Source organism: Passer domesticus, chromosome 4 (assembly GCF_036417665.1).
Source record: "Passer domesticus isolate bPasDom1 chromosome 4, bPasDom1.hap1, whole genome shotgun sequence".
Taxonomy (NCBI): Eukaryota; Metazoa; Chordata; class Aves; order Passeriformes; family Passeridae; genus Passer; species Passer domesticus.
The window spans coordinates 27,940,771-27,963,828 of NC_087477.1; the positions used below are offsets into that span (position 1 = coordinate 27,940,771).

Consider the following 23,058-nt stretch of genomic DNA (forward strand, 5'->3'; position numbering starts at 1 on the left):
GGTTCCATTACGAAACAATCATGTTTCTGTGGGTGAAAATTCCCTGCACTGGAAGTTTTCTAAGAAAAATCAGACTGATAAAACCTTAATCTTCAGAACATTGAGTAACCCAAAATTTAGTTCTTTCCAGGTTTTTCAATTAACTGCACAGTGGAGATGTGAACAGGGTCTGGTTACTTACGATGTTCTTGGCTGAGAACCTGGCAATGTTTCTGAAGGTGCTCCATAGTGCTCTGGAAATCAAACATAAATAGGTTTGGTTTATTTGCTTCTTTTGTAGCCTATTTTATCCCATGCTCTCTGAGCACCAGATTAGACTCATCACTTTCTTCTAGAACATAATTGTCAGCAGATTATTCATCATTCCAAATGGGGTTTCCTCATGAAATACCATGATGAAATACTCTGATGAACAGCTGCCTTAACGTCTACGTAATGAACATACACAATCTCTTATGCCATTTCTAAATTCATCACTGTTCAACAAAGCACAGGAAATCACATCTCTTCATCAAGGTCAATCAACATGTCAGGTATAACACACAACACACAAAACTATCTGTCAATAAACATATTGTCTGTGTTTCCTTTGGCTATCTACTTACTCTGATCCTTTGCTACAGATCCTTCAGGTTGCAATTCCTAGAAAAAAAGGACAAAGTGCAAATTGCGAATAAGATAAATGAGCTCTGTCTTAAGAACTGTGTACTGACAATTTGTTTTCCACGTGTCACTTTACTGTAATAAACATTTCAACTAGCTTGTCAAAGTGTCCAATATTCTAAGCTGGCCTGACATAGCTTAGCATGGACAGAAATGATAATGTGCTACTGTCACCAAGAACTGGTTCTTACCACATTAGGGGTATGTGCATTTTCAAAGAAATATTTTTTAAATTTCCTAAGATCTGCCAAACATGTCTGTTTAACACAGTCAGCAAATATTTCTGTTAACAAAAAGAAAAAACATATTTTGTGCTTCAGCAGAGACACTTAAAATGTCTCAGAAAAGCAGTTGTATTTGAAGACCACAATTACAACAAATGCTGCTGAAGCCCTTTTTATTCACCCCCATTGTGCTTTAATTTATCTGGCTATTTCTGAAGGTAATACCCCCTAAGAGCCCTTATTTATAAAAGGGGGACAAAATCAGATCGAAACACATGCAAGACCAGAAAGCTGCTTTCTAGTTTATCAAAAGTCCTGGCAGAAAGAAGGCATCTTACCTTTGTTGGGAATGGAAATTTGGAAGGCTCTGCTTTAGTAGGTGTATTAAGAGCTGTCAGGGGAGGTGGCCAAGAGCGGGTCATTTCCTGGAAAGAGATTGAGAGAAGCAACTATCAGGAATTCTGCTGATAGGCACAGAGATTGATTTGGATCTACATCTTCATGTACTTGGGCATGTTTCCCTATGTTTGCTACAAAATGCATGGTATGCTACAAATGCATAGTGATATGAACTACAGGCAAGAACACAGGATGTGCCTGGTGAAACACAAAAAGATGCCAGACTTCCAGGAGGAATCCTTGTGCTGCAACCCCAGCCAGCACAGAGTAGCCAGCGGGCACCTGTGTGCAGCTCCCCTCCAGCTCAAACACTGCCCCAAAAGCAGCTTCTGGAGAGCTATTGAGGCATCAGGATTTTGCAACCCCAAGCAACAGTAAGGGAAGTGAATTGCAGAAACCAAACTGTCCCACCAAGACTTCAGCATCTCAGAATAGCATTTGACATCAAGAAACCCTCTCCTCAAGATCAGCACCACTGGCTTGGGAATCCCAGGGCATTTTCATACTGTGCACAGGGAAGGGATAGAAGGGCCACAGCCACCCGGAGCCTGTGCTGCTCACAGAGGCAGTTCTGGCACAAGGTTAGAGCATCAGACACGGCTTTGGTCTGCATGAGCAGCCTGGAATTACAGTGAGGGAGCAGCAGCCCAGCAGCAGTGCTGTGCACAGGCACAGGGAAGGACACAGGTGTGTTCCTGCTCAGGGCCACGCTGCTGGGACTGGCAGCACAGACATGAGGCAGCTCATCCAGAGCCTTTGGAGGAAGGGCACTTGGAAATGGCAACCCCCTGACTTGATACAGGAGTAGCTCTGCCTGTCTTGGATGATTTGTCAGTCTTAAACTGCACCAGACTGCATTGCACTTATGTACTGATAGAAAGATTGATCTTACAACTCCAGCTGTATTCAAGGCTGACTCTTATCTTTACTTCTCCTCAGCACACCCCAAAACTAGTGACAGCTACATCTAATGAGTGAACAGAAGCAGAGAGGTATTTTTTCCCCAACCATTACCCTAAGGCATCCAAAATCTAAGCAAAGAGAGAGATCTATTATTTAAGAGTACCTACCCTCAAAATTTCTTCAATGGACTGCACATCAATGGGGTTGGTTTGCTGTAAGAAGAAATACAGAAGCAGCATGAGTTTGTTTGGGTTTTTTACCAACTGACATAAGAAAGGCACACACTCTGTGAACATTTGCTTACCAACAGCTCAATACATTTCATGGAAGCCCATTAGTAATAAAATGCTTGTAAGGATTAAAATCCCCATCAGAAGGGTAGTTAATAATGCATTTCTAAAATGCCTCTTGTTTTCAAGTCCTGGGCAGAGGTGACAGGAGATTCTACCAGGATGCTCTGACTGGGATGGGGTAAAACTACTCAAACAATGCCACCAGTGGCAAATGGTATTTGCAAAGCTGGTAAATGGAAAAGGGAGCATCACAGGGCATTTGGTGTTGAATAAAGCTGAAACCAGTCTGACTCAATCCCAAAGTTAAACATCCTGATAGTGAGATACAGATGTGGTAGACCTGGTAAAGCACCTGATAAAGGAACAAACATTCTACTGACACTACCAATAACTTATGTAAAGCTGCTGAGCTGACACAGCTGACCTGAAGAGATCTGACAATCAATCACTTGATACTATAAAAGCCCAGTCCCAAGTTTTAATGGCAGGGTCTTCTAATGTATCCCTTCTTGGAGTGTATGTGTGCATACACTGATGTGCTCCAGCCATGGGGAACACCTCTTCCACAAATCAGCTTCTCATCTACTAACAAGGCACATGCTTTAAAAGTATCTGTCATTTACATGTTCTTTCCTAAGTGATATCATTAAAGGAGGCTGAAACAGAAAACAACCAAAGAACTGAGTAGTTGTAACCAGCAAAATGCATGCCAGGTCAGTTTCTCATCTACAAACAAGGAATCCTATGGAAGTGTTCAGTCATCAGAATAATTGATGAAAGGGAAAGGCCAGGAAGAATTTATTCACATTCAAGAACTGAACAGTGATCTACAGTGCCCAACCAGAAGGATCTTCCCCAGAAAAAAAAGATCAGTGCAAGTAAACACTTCAATAAAGTCCAAAACTGTCATCATTGGCCCTTGCACAGGAAGTCCACTCATCTGTTTCCCACATGCTGCACTATTTACATTGGAAGGAGGAGACAAGGAATGCCTTTCCCTTGCAACCTCATTTGTCTGAGTCGACATAAAGCTCTCAGTGAAGCAGTGCTCATTTGACAAAGCCTTGAATTTCTTCAGAAAATCACACAGGGAGAGCTGCTTCTGACCTTACACACCCAAACAAACGAAAGCTGAGGCACGGCCAGATAAGTCACACAAATGAAAGCAAGGCCTGCAGATGTGTCCCACAGCAGACAGCACGAGGGGACAGGGAGGGCAGACTGCAAGGAACTACCACATGGCAAGAGACTGGAATCCTTCGTAACTCATGGTGCCAAAAAAGGCACCCCTTTTCCTCTTTTTATTCTCAGCAGCTTAACCTAGTAGCTCAGCCTAATTTACTTCTTAATTCAGTAAGTGGTGAAGAGCAGTCACATTCACTTACATCCTCCTGTCCAAAATGCTTCAGGAAGTCCTGAGATATCCCATGATAACACCACAGAAATAAACTTCCCACGAAACTGGTAAGAAATTAAGATCCTGCCTGGACAAAGTATTCCAAAACTCTCTCTATAACGGATTGATTGCAACCAACCAAAGTCAGTTTACTTCACCCATTTCAGAAACTTAAATTTTATGAGATGGTAAGTGATGACAAAGTGGAATACAATTAACCTGAAAATAAGAGAATATCTATAACAGCCAGTCTGGACCTCTCTTATCCTTGCCAAACAACCCACATCCCCCTTCCTGGAGTTCTTTCTGATGAGCCTAAAAAGACTTTGACATTGATACAGGTTTACATACACAGAGTATTTATAGTTCAATTGTCAGGAGGATTTATCATAACCCCAAGGGTTCAGTGACTGGTTCTTCACAGGTCCAGGGGCTCAGCAGAAACCACTTTCCTCCTCATGGCACAAAATTTAAAGGGAAACAAACACACAACACTGAACAAGCACCACACAAGTCTGCATTGGCAGCATAAGGACCTTGGTTTTTGTTGGGTTTTTTAGGACACCATTATCAAATCCATAGTGAAATGATTGTTCTAGAGATTGCAATCACAGATTGTTTGGAACAACCACAGGGTCCAAAACACACCAAAACTGTCAGAGTCAGCTGACTGCATGGGGGTTCTGCTCTCAGGTAGGAACTGTAACTGTCCCTGTGTCCCAAATCTGTGGGGCAAACCACCTTTCCCTCCATCCCAGCTCCAGTGACTGAGGACATTTCATCTTTTACAAAGCCATCCAGTTCCTGAAGGAGCTGGGCTTTTCTGCATCCTGAGTATTTTTGCCCCTTTTGTTTGTTGTTTTGGTGCTTTTTTTTTTTTTCCCTTCAAGTCACATCTTGGCTGTGTTTCAGCTTGTTAAACCACTGAACCACCATTAAACCACAACTACCACCCAGCAGCAAGTCATGTCCTTGTCAGCTTTAAGAGAAGAGTTTAGGGGAAAGGAGAAATACAATGCTGCTGCAGGAAGAGCTACAAAGCCATAAAGCCAAAGAAATCCCTGAAAGGAGCTCAGCTCTACTGAGGACTGTGGGTGTGGGAGATCAAATATTCCACATTGCTGTCTGTCCCTGCTAGCTCTTTTATAGCCTTTCCTGGGAACACTGTAACGTGCAGACAGACAACTCCAGTTAAGCCTGGTGCATATTTGCTGTCTGACACTGACATCTGTACAATCCCCAGCTTGGATTTCCTTATGCCACATCCACACTCTTTCAGTTTGGGAATAACAGAGGCCCCTCCAAATATTGCTTACAACATATTTTGATGGTCATGGTCAAGCACAATCATGGGACATCCAGAAATTTTGGCTTGCTGGGTTTGGTATGGTGTTTTAGAGCCAGTGTTCCCATCCAAACTGATGCTGTTCTTCTCTAACAGCTAGTTCCCACAGCAATAATACTAATTTAATTACTTATAATATTAATAAGAATACTGATTTAAAAGTAAAAAAAAAAGGAAAACAGCCCCTGAAGGATTCATTACTACTTTGATCATGAACTGAAAAGGACTTGAGGGCAAAATAATGTCAAACATCTACACAAACGTAAGAAGCCATAGAAGTTACTTGAGAAATTAGTCTGTCTCTACTATAACAGGCATGCAGAAATGCACAGGTGCACATACCCACAAAAGAAGAGAGGGAGCTCTTAATTTAGAAAACAATTTAAAATCTGTGCAGGCACTCAATTCACACTGCATAGCAAGTGTGTGAGGAAACTCTCAGAAATACTTCCATGTCCTCTCCTCATGAGCAATTCCAAAATCCACACACTGTCATGAACACAGCTCTGCTCACGCCCCGAGCCGCACAGTCATAGGGAATGAACGAGGAAATCAGGATAATAAACTAAAAACCAAACCCAAACTAAGCTGCCTAAGGAACCACCAGGCACACAAAAGAAACACCCCACTGCCTGTGATACTGTGTGAGCCACAGATACTACAAAGAATAAGCAGTGGTTGTTTTGAGTTTTGTTTTTTTTCCATAATGAAGATGGGGTTAGAGAGCTTCTGAGGTTATTTCTTTTTCAAAAGATATTCCATTAAAAATTACAGCACACATTTTCATCCCACTCTGTCACATGTGCCAAGTGGAGCTGAAGGACCGTATGGCTCTCATGTGTGCAAGAAGGGGGCTGGAGCTTTCTCCCTGGTCTTTAAATAGCTTGCCTCGTCAGGAGGCTGTGCCAGAGTAGTTTCAAGCAAGATGTCAAAAAAATCGCCTCTCAGAGAGAGTTGGCCATGCATTATTTCAGAAGCCACCATGTGACACTGCCGAGATGTGTGGGCTCAGACAAGGCCAGGGGCAGTCAGAGCACACAGAGTGTGCAAGGGTGAGGACAGGAGGTCTGGAGCTGGCATTAACTGGAACGGATACAGGCTGCCTCTCAGGCAAGCGTTAAGGTGTCGCAGACCTTTCTGTTCCTTCTCATCTCAGTAATTTCCACCCCACTGCTTATCCCTGCTATTTGCAAGCCTCTGCTGTCACAGCCCATTTGGAGATGCCCCCTGACATCCTGTGCACAAACAAGGCCCTTGTTTCTCCATCTTAAGTGAAACTGGTGCTGCAGGTACCAGGCAGTGTAGGAGAGGAACAGCTACAGCACGAGTGCATTGCCTGGTATCTCCTCCTAATTAAAACTGAAATGTGTGTGTGTACAGCTCAAGCATGCCAGCTATTGCTCTTTGCCTGATCTCAGACTGAGCTACTAGCACCAACAAAACCCAAGCAAGTGGTGCAGCAACAATGAGAAAAGCCAATTATGAGTTCCATGCCCTTCATTCTGCTGTCAGGTTTTCTTTGTTTCCTAATGAGAGCTTTGCCCCTGCAACTATCAGCAGAGAAGGTTGCCAGCTCTCAAAACCCAAACCAATCACATTTTCAGCTGCTTCCCATTTAACACTATGCTTTATTATATTTGAATAGGAATACATAGTTTTAAATTTATTTTTTCATGTCAACTGCACGGTCATTGCCACTTGAATGCAATGAAGACCACAAGACTGCATGCTTCACTGCATGAAGGCTTAATTTGAAAAAACAGGCAGGACAAAAATCAGACTGAAACCTACCATCCTGTCCTCACTTCACCCATCTGTGCTCAGCCAGTCAAAGCAGGAGGAGATCTTGCATATTAGATGCCTTCTCCTCCTCGCACACAAGTCACGCTAGCGATAGCAAGCCAATTTACTCTCCCCAAAGCAACTTCCCACCTGTATTTTTGTGCAGTTAAAAATCCATCCTCTCTGTGCTACAGACAGATGCAAGATGGACACACAGGGCATGTTTCCAAAATGACCCAGCCAACAAGAGACAAGGCATATTTTAACCAAGCCTCTACTAATCCTGATGATGGATGCAATAATGTTCTGCCATGTAGTGAAAGGGGCTGCCAAAGCTTGAAGCTCAAACTGTATTGTTGATTGACACAAATACATAAACATGAAAATTCATAAAGGCTTTCGCACACTATCTTGAGGAACACCAGACACCAAACAGATTCTCTGCCAAGGCTATTTAAGTGTTCCATGTCACAGAACATAAGTCCTACAACTATTTTCATTTTACAAATCTGTAACGCTTCTTATATTGTACCCAATATTTGCTAGAAAATAACTGTTAAATAACCCATAACTAGAAAATAATAATTTATAAACCTTTATGAGGCAGGTATTTTAGATTATGAGAAAAACACAAAGAAAACCTGTCATGCAATCAATGTATGCTTTGCTACCAGCAAATTTCCTGTTCCCTAGAAAGCACACAAAGTCCTTGTACAATGTGGTATTTTCCCATGTGCACTAACCTAGTCCATGGCCTTGTATTCCCTGAGCTATGGATCAGAGATATTTTAATTGCTTGTAGCTAAATGGATTGGAGACAATAGAAAACAAGTTGGTTTTGAGGCACATCCTGGTGAAACTTAGTAACCACAACAGCTCCCTGAGGCACAAAACCACACTTTCATTTCCAGCCCAAAGATTCCATCAGCACCCAACTCCTCTAACAAAACACAACTTCCTCAGCTCTGGCATCAACAGCCTCTTGGGTGGACCTGGGACGACATCACTGTTGCAGCTGCTGCAATTAAAAAAAAAAAACCCTGCAAACCACTGGAGAAGTGACTACACAGGGGAAACAAGGATGAAAAGCTAACAAAATTTTCAAAATTGTGTCAAGTAAAAAAGATGCAGGCAGGTAGTCAATGTAAGATCTTCTGATTTCTTTCATGTTAAGAAATTGTAGGGATTTGGGGTTTTGCTCATTTCCTTTTTAAAGTTCATGCAAAAAGTATTAGTGCTTTTAAAAGGAAAAAGGTGAAGTCTGAGCTAAAGATTACAAGTGTAAGTCTTTGCATTGTTGCCTGTGAGCTTTGAATTAAATCAATAACAAATCAGGCTAAAGTGTGTGCAAACACTTCAAAGAAAACTGTATTTTAGGGATGAAACTATCCCTTCCTTGACTTCACACTTCCCTCATACGCAAGTGTGGGAATACTGCATATATTTAGGTTTTTCTTGGTGCTATTTTTCTATTAAGCTCAAAAACATTTCATAAGCATACAACAAAAAGGGACTTACATTACTGTAATGAAACCTTTATAGACACAATTTGTATAAAATCTCAAATCATATGGATCTTAGTATGACTTAATGACTGACTTCATAAACTATGGCTGCAGATTTTAAAGGCCATTTTATTACAGGGAGTATTGTCTGAGGTTTCATTACTACTGTAAAATAACATATTTGGCAGCAGAGTCCCTTTAACAGCAGCTTAAGCTGTTCCAGAAAATTCAGAAAGCTGCTGTCACAGAACAACAAATCTGTGAGAAGTGAAGGCAATTTTCTCAGCAGGTTGCCCAAGACTAGGATTAATTTTCACAGGAGAAATTACTGCAAGACACATCATTTTTGGCACAGAAAAAGAAATCTCACTCCATATCAACAGAAACATGACAACCACAACAACCAAAAAAAACCCCCAAACATAAGGTAGAATACAAAAGGATGAAAAGAGAAAACTAAACACAAATAAAACTGAAATAGCTTAAATTTTATAAAAACCTTTTATCAGATTCTCTTTGTGGAAAGCAGTAACAAGGTAGCACACACAGCAGCATCTGTAAGAAATACATCTTTGGGGATGCACTTGTTTGAGTTTTGTGCCAGCTTCAGGTAGCCAGATGGGTGGGTTAAGCTATGGAAAATGAGCAGCAACAAGCAACACATCCTGGGTCTCCTCTCTCACCAGCCCAGTTCTTCAACCTAACGGAGTGAGACTGGAATAATTCCAGCAAATCAAAGGAAAGCTACTTGAAGCTGCTTGACATTGCTTCCAGTGTTAAGTTTCAATTCTGTGGTTCATGAAAAACAAAATCTATTTATGCTTTTTGCTATATGCACACTAAAATAATGCTGAGGTACTACAGAAATGTACAGAACGATTCTGTCTTATCCAGCCAGATAAAGTCTTAAAAATTACACTATAAAACCATTTGTTTTCTCATTTGTGTTTATGCTTCTTGCTTGATGTCACAAGACTTCATTGTAGACTAAAAATCCAATCTACCAGTCTCAGAGTCCACAGGAGCCTTCTAAAATAGTTTCTCTGGGTTCTATTTCAGGTCCTCTGTGGGCCCCAGGGTTTCACCAGCAGCTCACCTGTAGCCAAGTTCCCTGTGGACAGTTCCACAAGCACACTTAACTCATTTGAGTCCACACCTCTCTTTTCCAAGGCAACACCAAAGTTATTCCACTAAAAAAATGCCACACCACCTTCTCTTCTGCTTCTGCCCACACCTCAACTCAGCAGCCCAGCTCCAAGTGAAGACAGCAGCTCCAGCCTGTCACTGCCCTTGTAGCAGGTTTGAAAATAAATAAATCCATTCCCATGAGCTTTATTCAGCTGACACTGAATGATCCTGGCAATTTAAGCATTTCACATCAAAATACTCAGCAAACAATGGTTGTACTGTCCTGTTCCTGCGTGGGCGCCTGCAGGAAATAAAACATTCTTTAAAGATTTTACACGCTTTTCTAACCCTGAGATGGATTATTTTGCTCAATCTAAAAATAAATACATGGCCCTCCTTGTGTTCAAACAGCGTAAGAAAAACAAATTGCTGTTTTGTCTTTCTTTGACTGAAGTAGCCAAGGGGGTTGTGTCCTAGGGGAACAGACTGTTGATATGTTTTAATGAAGGATTCATTACAAATCCTGAGCTGCTGACAAAAATTTGTGCATCTCTTGTTAGCCTCCATCTAATAATAACATAACTGAAATCCAAACAAAGCAAGCATGGAAGTTAAGTGCAGCATCACCTGTACATTGCCATGCAGACCAGGACTCCAGCCAAGGCTGATTATCTCTCTAGTAAATTGCTCTGCATAAAGAACCTCCACACAAGAGCACCTCTCCACTGCAATGACCATCTGTAGAGTAGCTCTCAAAAATCTAGCTCTGACCCTTGATTCCACAAAACTTTCTTCCCTACTGTCCCCTTAAGGTCTCTCCAGTAAATAATTTTTAATACTGCTTAATGTGAAACTGTAAGTATTGTGCCCATGAAAGGCTGAGGTGGTGTCCCCTTGTTCCCTGCAGAACGAACACACAATTTTCTTTCAATGCAAGCATTTGAGTGAGAGCAGCAAGCCACTGTTTCAGGTATTTTCTCATGTTCAGTACCACCTCACTGCAATTTATGCTCGTAGATATAATTTACAGTATTTTGAATAGCATGAGTCTAGCCTACTCCAGAAAAAAGGCTGGTCACTGCAGCTGAAACAACACAAGATAAGAAAATAATAACTATGCTTGTTAAGACCATCAAGGAAACTGGGGCTTTTGGTGGTGAGAGGCATCCTGTGGATCTGAGGATCACTTCAGATAATTAACTGCTGCTATCTCTCAGAAATGCTTTCCATTTCCAAAGACCACTTTCTCCTTGGAAAACAAGCAGAGTTAGATTTATGATGGCAGTGGTGGCACGTGGTGCACCTCCCCTTAAGGACTCAGTAAACAAGACTTGGAGATGCAGGCTCTCCCAGCTGTTTGAAAGCACCCTCAGCTCCTCCCTGCATTACCAACACTGCCAATAAAAGTTTGGGAAATAAAACAAATTGAAGAGGCAGGCTGGAGCCTGGAGCAACACCACCAGCCCCACACCAGTACCTGGCACATCTCCCTGCTGCTGCTTGGGACAGACCACACAGCCTGGGGGAGCTAAAAGGCATCAGTCACCAGAACCAGTGCATCAAAGCAGAAGGCAAGTGGGAGGAACACGAATAAAGGGATGCTTGTTAGTACATCTAAGGATGGTATTCCCAAAGGAAAAAAGAGAAGAAAACACATGTGTTGAAAGGATAGGAATTGTATCTCTCTCCCTAAGAAAATGAAGTTCTTAGCTCAGAAAGAGCCTACATGCTATTTTTAACCTTTCATGGAAATGGAAGAAATATCTTTAAATGCTTCAAACCAAGGAACTTGCAAGGGAAAAAATAGCAGGATATCCTTTTGCTTGCAAAGGCAACTATCACTATTGTTTTATAACTGAACTAAATACAAAAAAAAATATTTCTAGATTTTATGTTTTGTGGTTGGAACAGCAAGGTGCCTTGTTACTATCACTACTATCATGTCTACACAGATGAAAGTTATCCTCAAGACAAATATTGGACAAGTCTCTTGGAAGCTCCCTGTCTTGCTAAAGACAATGGGAAACCAGAGCAAGTCCTGTCCACCAATTACCTGGTCACTCTTCTATTTTGTATGCTCAACAGAGTGACCAGGTAACTAGAAGTAGTATAACCTGAAAACAACTTAACTTATACTTTCAGCTGTAAAAGCAGCATCCGAGGTTGACACTGTCTGCTCCCAGGAGATGTTTGTTATTACTCAGCTGAGCACGCATATTCACTTTTATCCTCTCCTCAGAAAACAGCTTTGTGCACTCAGCAAAAAGCTCACAGCACCCTGAGCTTGTTTGCCAGGTGGGAACAGAGGCCAAGACTGGACAGAGCCTTCTAGAACCTTCTTTGCTTATGCTGTGCCTAGAACACAGTCCACAATAATTTAAATCTGTATTTAGAAGACACTTGCCTTTGTTGTGACTCAAAATGCAAGGTTCCTTAAAAGACATTTTTATCATTCCCTAACCTCTGCATTAAAGGCTGCAGACGGTGTTCCCCAAGTCCCAGAAATTCTTTATGGCCGGGCTTACACACTGCAGAGCTGTCACACACAATTTTTACCTGCAGCCAAGCGAAGCAGGAGGTGCTGAGCTAATGCACCTGGCTGGCATTTGAGAAGTGATCCTTGTCCCTCAGGTGTAACAGGAAGGCTCCAGGCCATCAGCCTCCCAGGATCAAAAAGCTATCAGAAAATGCTGAGAGGATGGGAGAGTTCACTGTTTCTTTCCTTGTTTGTACAATCTGGAGGGAAGAAATGGCTTTTTTGCTTATTTAACATATTGTCCGAATGGCTTGGAATCAAAATCTAAACAAGGAGAGATGATTATAAGTACCAAGACACCAACCAACCTCTGCTTAAGGAAAAGCTTTCTCCATCTTTCCTGATGCATCCTAGGGACAGCAAACTGGAGAAGACTACAGATATTTCCAGATTTTCTGTATCACCGTTTCACTGCCCATAATTTCCTTCCTAAAAAATTGCTCAAATGATGCCAATGTTTGTGAAAAGTTCCCATGAACCAATGGCAAAATACTCAAATAATTTAAAATACCTCAGGGATGTGAGCAGGCAGGTTCATAATTCGTAGCCATGATGAATAGGGCTCACCACCTTTGTGTACTGTGACTGTTTTATGTCCTCTCAGGCAATGTCTCTACATTGTAATAGTTTCACATGAAATCCTTAGACTCCTGAAAGCTGGACAATCATTTCCCTACATGTGCACCACAGAAGGCTCTGAGGAAATGTCTAAGGGAAGGGTAGGACATACCCAAGGGGTTGCTGCTACCATAGCAAACAGAAAAATAAATACCACACTGCTTCTCCTCTTGCTTTCATTATGGAAAAATGTGCAATATTATTGTGGTAACATCAATACTGCATTGGCAAAGAGGGGCAGGAATGGAGCTGAGCTGCACCAAGGAGGCAAGGGATGTCCTTTGCACTGGTAAAGCACAGATGGCATTCCTTCAGCACACCCAGCCAAGGATTAACAAAGCAAAAATGCAAAGAGACAAGTAACGTGACAGCCCAAGAGCACCTTCAGTAAAACGCCTACTTCAAGTGAAAACATTCAGGCTGAATACACCACACCTTTCGCCTTTAGAGAACAGATGGTGTCCAGCCAAATCTGATTTACGACTTGGTCTGAACAGCAGTGAGCTGACAGGCTGATGAAAGAAACCAAAGTATTCCTTGTCTGAGGAGAAACAGGTTGAATCTACCATAACTTTGTCTCCTGTTGCATGAATTCACCCTATATCTTCCCAAACCTCTAGCATTCTTCATAAGCCACTGCTATTCAAAACACAACATGCGTAAGTCATGTTTAAAAAAACTAATGCTCTTAAGCCAAGTTAAAAAAAAACGTAAGCTTTAGAAGAAATAGATACCACAGAGTTAATAAGGTATCATTCCACACACTGTTTATTTTACAACAAACTTGTAAAATGCTCAGTCACTCTGCCAGTGTGCTTGCTCTACAGAAACATACTTGTAAACACATACAGCAGTTAACCTTAAAAAGCATGGGGAAGTGCTCACTCACTTCTCCCCTTGGGGGTGCTTTCAATTCAATAGTGTATTAAAACAAATACTCGCATTTAGGCTCTAATTCAAGACAAATTCTCTTAAAATTATGCTAACACAGAAACGGAATTCTCTCATCTCCCAATAAAAGGAAAAATATAAATATTGCTGTGTTGTTGCTACTCATTCTAACTTTGAGCAGTGAAAAAGTTTTGAAAACAAAGTTTTTTTTGAGTTTTTTTAATGGTCAATTTTTTTTTTTCACTTAGTGAACTTGGATAACATTTCTGACTGTGGCATAACCTAAGCTACATGGCAATCTCTTGAATAGCCAAAGTTCCTATTTGTCTTCAAAGGAAAGTGCACATTTAGACAAGTCACCTAAACTGGAGTTTCTGTAAGTAATGAGGGTTTAGGTCAAGTTTCATAACTGGTCAAAAATTAGTCTACAAGCCAAGTACTATTGAGCTCTATTTCCTTAGCAGCCAAAGCAAACATCACCCTTGTTCCTTCCTCCTTTGATTCCAGAAAAGCTCCATCTGAAGAATAGACAGAAAGGCCAAAGCAGCTGAATTCAGTGTCCTGGAAAAGAGGGACTCATAGAAGGCCATAGTGTCGTTTATTAGATGAAGAAGGCTGTGGGGAAGGGAGGGGACAGAGGGCACTTTCCAGCATCCAGCCCTTGTTGGGTCTGAAATGAGCACAAAGTGATGTCAGCTGCAGTTTGACTCCCTGTGGTTGGGTACATGCAAAGGAAGCTGGGCTGATGGCAGGGAATGCACCCAGACTTTTTGCTTGGAGTACAATGGACTGCCAAGATACCCCTGACTGCGTGCAAAAAGAGCATCTCAATATCTAATGACATTTATGAACCATTTGATCAACAGAACAAATTGGCAAGAAAATGCAACACTGCTAAAGCAGTTTGGAGGAGAAATTGGTGTGTCGAAAAGCAGGAGATCAAAAATTATCACCTTTTCCAACAGGGAATTAAAATATTCTGCTGACTTGAAAAAATACAACACTATTTTGTTGTCTAAGTAATAAATGCTCATCATTATGAAGAGAAAAACTGGCATCTAAAGCTTGGGAGGGAGAAGGATGTTAAAGATAATTCAGACAGCAACATTGTTAGACATCAGAGAAAATGAAAAACGAGACCTGAAACTTCAAAGCACAGAACAACAACACAAGGAAACAAATAAGAGAGGCATAACTCACATAGAAACAGACTGCACTGAGTATTGTGCCAGGGCAGGAACACTACTTGCTGACTTCATTTCAAAAACTGCCATATTGCTGTAGTCAAGCTTTGGTGAGCTCTGGCAATCTCATGCCCTACCCAGAGCAACTGGGAAGCCCTTTTCCATGCAGGACTGTACCAGCTCGTGCAAACAGCAGGGAAACTCCTCTGCCCTTGATGCTGGTGCTCACTGAAAACCATAGAGCTGACCAATACCTCAGTGAGACACCTCCCTGCTGCAGCAGCCACTGGTGCAAGAGCACTGTGATCAGTGCCCACGAAGGAAAAGCAGTACCACCAGATTTGTCATCACTGTGCTGATCCATTATTCCTATGGAGCATTCTTAAGCTGCAAAATGCCACTTCCACTGAGGCTCACTGGTAGCCAGTAAAAAAAAGTCCTATAAAGTAAGAAACACAACACAAAGCACATGCTAAACATTTTCCTATACTTAAACAAAGCAAAGAATCAGATCAAAGTCCAGGAGGTGCTCAAAGTAGCATTAGGAGAGTGCTAATGTGATGACCAGGGTAGGAAGATAAATCTTGTGTTTCATTCCTGGAAACATATCTCTCGAACCAGGAGTCTACAGCCAAAATAATTCAGAGGCTTGAAACAGGCAGATTCACTCTCTGAAGAAACATCTCCAGTAGCATTTGTGACCACCAAAGCAAAGACCTCCAGGCTGGCACTTACCTATGAAGTACTGCTTGGCCAGGGAGAAGCACAACCACACACAGGTGTTTTAAGACTTCTCTTGTTTATAAGCTTTTTCATCCTTCAGTAACTAGAGAAGTTAACTCCATTTACATGAGGCAATTATTACAAGACTCACTAAAAACACTCCCCTCTCCCTGCCAGCCCATCCTTCAGCGACCTGCTCCCAGTCAGATGTGACAGGCAGACCCAGACACGGCCTCCACAGGACTTCACGGGGCTGGGTGCCTGCCTGGGTTTCACCTGGTCCCGCTGAAGCCAGCTGCTGACCCCACCCTGGCACCGGCTGGGTGCTGCACTTACCTCTCTGAACATGTCTTACTGCCTTCCCACATGGCAGGGCAGATTTCCTGTTTTCATACATTGCCTTGTCAGCCCTAATCAGTGTCAATAGGTTATGGTGTCTTTTGTGCTGGCGGCGTCAGCCCTGACAGGAAAGAACTTTTAATCTCTTCCCTCACACCGAGCCATGAGAAGCTGCAGGCGCTCCCAGACATAACTCCCTTGGCTCCTCTCCGAAAAATTCTCTCAAGCACTCGGTTGCTTAGCAATATTTGCCTTCCCCCTGTACGGTTCAAATTGGCAACATCTGTCCCTTTGGCACTTTCCACTTGTGCAAGAAACAGTGCAGAGAGTTTCAGAAATCTACAGAGAGGTTGGTGGAGCATGATTCGCGTGAGCCATCAGAGCTGCTTTGGCATTTTATTGCTGGTTTATTTCAAGCCTGGATAGAATATGCGGCTTCTTCCAAAGGAGATGCACACAGGGGAAAATCCTCTTTTGCATCCGGTGGGACTGACCTATTAAATCAAATACAAGTAGCTTTTTCTGTTTACATAACTACACCCGCATGCTCTGGCTTGGTTTAGCTGAAAAACCCAAACAAAACACAGCACTGACATACAATTCTTTCCTGTCAACTGGGACTGACTGTGACTTCTGCTAAGATATTGCATGCTCATCAAGGGAGAGAAAAACAAGAGAAGCCAAAATGTGTTTATGCATTTAAAAATGCAAAAGCTGTGTGCAATCCTGACCTCATAACCACTAGTCAAAAGCCAAACTGCCTGTGGCCCATGCAACCATTCCAAGGGGCAGTGATCAAGGTCATTGCCTCTGGATGTACCTGCAACCCAGCGAATGACGGGAACAAGAAATCAAAATAATTTAAGAGCATAAAAAGTACCAACTGCTTTCACTTCTGAGAGCCAAAAGGGAACATGGAGAAGACCCAAGTGAAAGGATTTGTCTTTGGGTACTTGGACAAGGAGCAGCACAGAATCCCACAGTAAACCTTCCTCTGGCTGCAATTCATTTCTGCTCACACCACAATGCCCAAGGGTTGTGAGAAAGGCCTTGGCCGGCACAGCTTTGGATATTTACATGGAAGTTGTCAGGGAAGCCTACCAAAACGACAGTTTCAGCTCTTAAGGTGAGGTTGAGGTTAACTTTTTTTGCCTTTAAAACTTTTCTTATCCAAAACAGTCAGAAACAGTAACAATTCTCATTCATGTTTGATCTGCTTCTTTAGCAGTCACACACACCAGCAACAAGACAAATTGACTCAATGCCTGTGGGGAAGCATGGAAACCCTTCTCCAATAACCTAAGGCACTTCTGATTATAAAAAGGGGAGCAGAGACGACACAGAAGTAACACTTTGTTACCTGTCTTGGTGCAAAGCAGGGAAAATAAAATATTCAAAAAAGGAATACAAGGGGCAAGGGAAAAAAACCCAAACAAAACACAATCTCCCTTCTATTCAGTAAATGAGAAATACAGAAAAGATTGGTAGAAAGATAACAGTAGCTTAATGCTGACTACTGTGTTTCATTACATAAGACCAACAGTGCTATGCACACCTTTAAAGACTTTCATTTTGAAAGGATGCAGAATTAAAACAATACATTTATTGCTACTTTACAGGATTCACCTGTCTGACAGCTTCTGCCAGTAGAAAAACTCAGGTGCCATGAAGAGAAGTCCAGTGAAAAATTATCTACCTAGGACAGACTTTTTATATATTTTCCAAACCTTAGTAGGTATTTAGTAATTCCTATTTACTATATAACAACCACATTTTAATTGGTGAACATTGATAAATGTTTACTGAGGAAAACACAGCTCAATGACAGCAACTTGAACACAAGGATTATACAGCATTACCAAAAAGACTTAACACATCTGGGCTGCTTCATTGTTGCTTAGGGGTTCTAAATTGGCTGCTTCCCTATTTGCTTCTCACAGGCAGGAGAGTCTGGTGAGGCCCCATTACACAAGGCAGAAGGAGCTATGCCCTAACACCCCCAAAATTTTTGAGAAAACAAAGCCAAACCTTCAATGAGCATCAAGGGCCGTACATTCCTCCATACACTATGCCCTTAATAATGCTTGAGGATTTACAAACACCCTCCCTCAAAACAGCCTGAATGCCTCTTCCCTCGCTGTCAAACTGATTCCCTTTCACACATCACAGTCTGTGTCAATGGAGGCAATACAAGGGTCTTTGTTGGTGCTGCAGCCCTCCTAGAGACATGGAGAGGGAGAATGGCTTTAAAAGCATCTTTGTTTAGGTGTTGGAGAAGAGGAAAAACGTGGTACATGAAGAGAAGGGACATGCTTCTTCATGTGTGCTACATTTTTAAGCCTTCTCACAACAAATTTGGGAAGATGCCTTAAAGGGACAGTGATGACATTTCAAAGTGAAGGCTTTGATTTGGGGAAAAGGGGAAAGAGCTGTTCAGTGTCTCTGTGAATGCAAAGTGAGTCACTGTGCTGTTATCCACTGTGGATTCATTCACTCTGCAGTGAAACTGTGTGCCTGTTTGGCCTGGAAGGCTGAACTTTTCAGTGTTCCCATGAGCAGGAGCTGTCAATAATGAATTCACAGCTGCAGGTGAAACATGCCTTAGAAATTCAATTAACCAGAACACATGTTGAGGAAATGGCTTCCCTAAGTCATGTCAAGGGAGATTACAGGAAAAACTGTACTTGGCATGTGGCTGTTCAGTAAACTGGGGCCAAACAGTTCAGGGAAGAGGAGGGAAGAACGGCAGAGTTTCTGCTAGTCTAGAACTATTCACTGTCAGGGTCGTTGCAGGGCAGGAACCTCCCCATAGTTCCTGTTTCACCAAGAAATAAATAGGGGACAACCTTCCAGCCAATATACTCTCAAGCAGCCTCTCTTGTACAGGACACTGAGCACACAGGCCATATACCCAGGGGTGCCACCTCACTGTTTCTCCCTTTTCTCCCTCCAGGCTTCAGCCCTGGAGGGCTCTATTCTATTATCAAATAGATGTTCATCACTAAGACCAAACAGAAGTAAGCAAATGTGACAATGACAAGACTGAAAAAAGCAGAAATCAAAATAACGTGGTTTTCACTAGAGCTTACAGAGCCATTATCCAAAACGCCTGTATTCCTCCCCGCCTATGCACAGAAAACAATCAGAGGATACAGCCTAAAGATCCCTCGTGCAAAGCAGGATCATTCAGCATATTCACAAAAAACGTTCCTCTGTCAGCTTCAAAATGGATTAAGCATATAATTAAAATCAGGATCCTGGCTTGTGCGAAACCATATTTTATTATCTTCAATTCCCTTTTTACTGTGTTCTTACTTTGCCACAGATGTAATAGAAGGAGCACGAGCAATGGTACTCCTGCACTGGCAACTGTAGGATTTTCATGGGCATTTGGACTCAGACTCATGTGCTCAACAGGAAGTGAGAAAAAGCTCTCATTCAGCACACGGCATCATATCTAATGCTGCCCTATCAAAACTCATATTAAACCAGAGTTACATGGATGACAGAAGAAGCATGGGGATGGGAAAAGAGATAAGACAATAAAGCAGATGAGACAACAAGATAATGTAGGAGGTGATGCCCTGCACTGCTTTCTTTCTCTCCCAGGAGTAAAATCTGGTTAAGCAAATAAGGTAATGTGGACCTCAGTGAACTTCCTGTTTTCAGGTGTGATGTGCAATGTCAAACCTACTTGGTAGCAAATAAAGCCTTTCAGCATTAAAGTATTTTCACAACTTCTCGGCAATATCATTTTGACAGTTTCCTCTCATTTTCCACAAGATACTGCCTACAGCCATTTGCAGCTGATCCACACCCTTTTCCATGAAAAACAGACTGCACCCACTCTCTTCCTTTTCATTCCAGAGGCAGCAAAATACAATTTGAAACAACCTCCATAGCTCTCCTTGCCCAGCTGCCTTAGGACCATGGGATCCTACATCCCATAGGGCACAGCAATCACATCAGGACTGAAGGATGAGCACAGTAATTCTCCAAAATGTACCAGGGGACCAAATGCCTTTGAGCCCACAAGAGGCCAAGCCACGAGGCAGGCAGAGTCAGTGTGCAGGTCCCTTGGCACAGCTGAAAATGGGCTTCAAAGGGCACAGGAAAAGGAGATGCACTTGCTGAACACCACACGTACAATGCTGCTCCTCCTCCTCCACTCCTTTACCTGCTTTCTGCCTCCATCCCACATGACAAATCAGAGAGGTGGCCTTGGGTCAGCAAAAACAGATGGAGTACCACAAGAAAACTTGCAATATCAAGTCATACTTTCCTGTGGGTCTACAGTGAGATTTTACCACCTTACAGAAGAGAATCATGTGCTGTTCACGGTCACAAAGCCCAGGTGACCACAAAATTCACTGCACTGCTGGCTGTCCATATTCAGTGAGGATTTCACCACCACTCAGAGTCCTGACACTCTGCATCAACACTTGATCTTCTCACCATATCATTTCCCTTTTCTTTTCAACAAGTCTTAGTGGAAAACAAAAATTATGGGCACAGAGGCAGGTTCAAACCATAAAACCTGCTGCAGCCTCACTGAGAAAACAACAGAAAAATCACAGGAAGTGTCACATTTTCACCATTCAAACAGGTATCTCGCACCCAGGTCAATCTCAAAATGCACCTTCCAAACACACAGAGTCATCACTGCTTCTGGAAGTCACTGCTGTTTGATGAGCTGTTCTCCCACAGCCAAACCTACCCTGATCCAACAGACATCCCCAAAAATTGCACTCACCTCTATGGGCTCGGAAGGAGTTTCGAATTTGGACAGTTCTGCTTTGGCTTTTGCCTTCAAATCTGAGAGATCTTCATCAGTCTCTTCCTTGGGCTCAGAAGGGGTTTCCAACTTGGATAGTTCAGCTTTAACTTTGGCCTTCAAATCCGAGACATCTTCATTGGGTCCTTCATGGTATTCCTCCAGGAGAGGTTTGAGCTCCAGGGATTCAAATGATGCCTGATCTTGGCCATCCATGGGTCTGACATAGGCAGTTGGTTTCTGCTGCATTGCACTGGCTTTTGATGTCAAAGAAGGGGGAAAAGTCTGAGAGGAAGGCTGAGTGGTGCTGGTCAAGGTAACGGCTGGGCTGTCCCGACTTTCCTTCTCCTGTGATCCTGTCACTAAGTCCTGTAATGATTTGGTTTGACTGTAGGTTGACCCATGACTTTTGCTGCTGTTCTGTGACCTGGAATTGACATGCTGGCTGGAATGTAGAGGTGACAGGGGTGCCACAGGAGAAGACAGCAAACATGGCAGGAACGGGGAAAGTGCCAGAGGGGAGTCCTGCAGGCCACGAGCACGACCTTCCCCGCTCCCAGGCTTGCCATTGTGGCTGTGGGGAAAGCCTGCCTGAGTGTCTCGGCCGCCACGGCCGTGCTCCTGGCCGTGGCTGCGAGCGCCGGGTAAGCTGCGGCCCTTGCTGTGCAAACCTGAAGCTGGTTCTGTTCCTGACTGTGCCTTTTGGTAGTGACTGGAGTGGCTTGGAGGACGAGGGGGTACAAGCATGGGTCCCACGGGTGGACGGCGGGTCAGGTGCTGGAATGAAGATGGCAATGTACGGATGGCCTTCTCAGGGAAGTACGGGCGATCAGGCTGTCCGGGGGGAAACTGAGGGGCAACGCTCTTTGGGATCCCTATAAGGTTTTGACAAGATTTGTTGCTCATGAACTCCTTGACCTCCTCATAATTGCCCAGCATGTTCTGAATTCGGCTTGACAACTCATCTCCTTTATTAGTCTGCAACAGAAGAACAAAGAGGTGGACATTTCAAAAGCCGCCCAAGAGATCCAGCTCAGGAAGAGACATGTTTCAGGATCTTAAGTTAATCACCACACATCACCATGAGTGAAGTTAGGCAAGCTCATCTTGATCCTGCAAATCTCTCCAAAGCAGATGGGACTGCCTGAGCCACTATCAAGCCAAGCTTGGTGCACCTGCAGCCTCCAGGAGTGCTAACATCAGATTCATTTGTTACACCCACAGCTGCAGACAGACAGACAGCCAAGCTACTCCTCAGCACCCTCCCTCAAACTACAGGAGGCCAGCCCAAAGTCCATGCTGCTCTTGCACAACCAACAGAGATTCAAGCACATACTCTCTGAGGAATTGGGAAGATGCTGTGTTTGTATTTATCATGCTCAAGTCTGCTACACCCTCGGCAGAGCACAGCTCTCCTCTTCCCCTCCCAACCCCCCGTAACATTACCTTGTAGGGTTCTGCAAAGAGGGGAGTTTTCTCAGAGAACTGTTTTTTGTCTTCCAGAACCTCCTGACTCCGTCTCTCTTTCTCTCGAATCCGCAGCAAGTTTCTGTCCTCATTGCACAAGCTTTAGGAAGGAGAGAAAGGAAGGATGATTAACATGGTACACCGGTGTTATCAACAAGTATCTGCTCTGTACAGAAACCCTGGCTTCAGACAATGGCATACACCCAGAATGAAAGCAACTTTGAAATCCATGGGATAGTTACAGCTGACAAATCAGTTACATCAAGAATTTGCTGCACACAACAAGGTATATGCATCCTTCTCAGTGACTTTTACGCCTGACACCATCCTTCAGAAACAGTGGGAAGGAAAAAGCTATCCATCCATTTCATTGTGAAACAAACTGAGGAGCAGTCAGTGGGGATGACAAGCACACCAGCTGGCAAATCCATTTGCAACAATAACTGTGAAAAACCAACATTCTTATTCTTCAGACTTCCACCTCAACTCTTCACCCAGGAGTAAAAGAGAATCCATTATGCTGAAGATATTGTCACTTTCAAAGAACAAACTTTGCCTGCTTGACAAAAAACAAGGCAATGCTACTTGGCAATAAACAGGCTTGAAAGCTGCTCACCAGGAAACCCATGCAGCTGCATTTAAAGCAACCATGCAAACATATTTAGAAAGGTCTCAGAAACTCAGAAAACACCAGGTCAAATCCCCCTGTTCCTCCTCAATGACATCTGCATGCACTCAACTCCAGCAGCCCCACACCAAAGCACCAGTAAACCTGAGTCACATGCACAGCAGAAAGATTTCAAGGAAAGCCAGATCCTTTAAACTGCACCTTGCCCATGAAATTCTACTGCAAAACATGGGAATCTCTTGCTCTAATCTTTATAGACA

At 43.0% G+C, this 23,058-nt stretch overlaps 1 protein-coding gene across 4 annotated transcripts in view; it reads right to left on the minus strand.

Annotated features, from left to right (window-relative positions):
* Positions 1-23,058, minus strand: part of AFF1 (ALF transcription elongation factor 1) — a 67,114-nt gene that overhangs the window by 21,809 nt on the left and 22,247 nt on the right. For all 4 annotated transcript variants that reach the window (XM_064416749.1, XM_064416747.1, XM_064416746.1 and 1 more), the window contains exons 2-7: positions 22,150-22,270; positions 20,683-21,681; positions 2,357-2,401; positions 1,226-1,312; positions 606-642; positions 182-233 (exon numbers count right to left, since the gene is read on the minus strand). In XM_064416749.1, the coding sequence (XP_064272819.1) occupies positions 182-233; positions 606-642; positions 1,226-1,312; positions 2,357-2,401; positions 20,683-21,681; positions 22,150-22,270 (1,341 nt within the window). The remainder of the gene's footprint in view (positions 1-181; positions 234-605; positions 643-1,225; positions 1,313-2,356; positions 2,402-20,682; positions 21,682-22,149; positions 22,271-23,058) is intronic.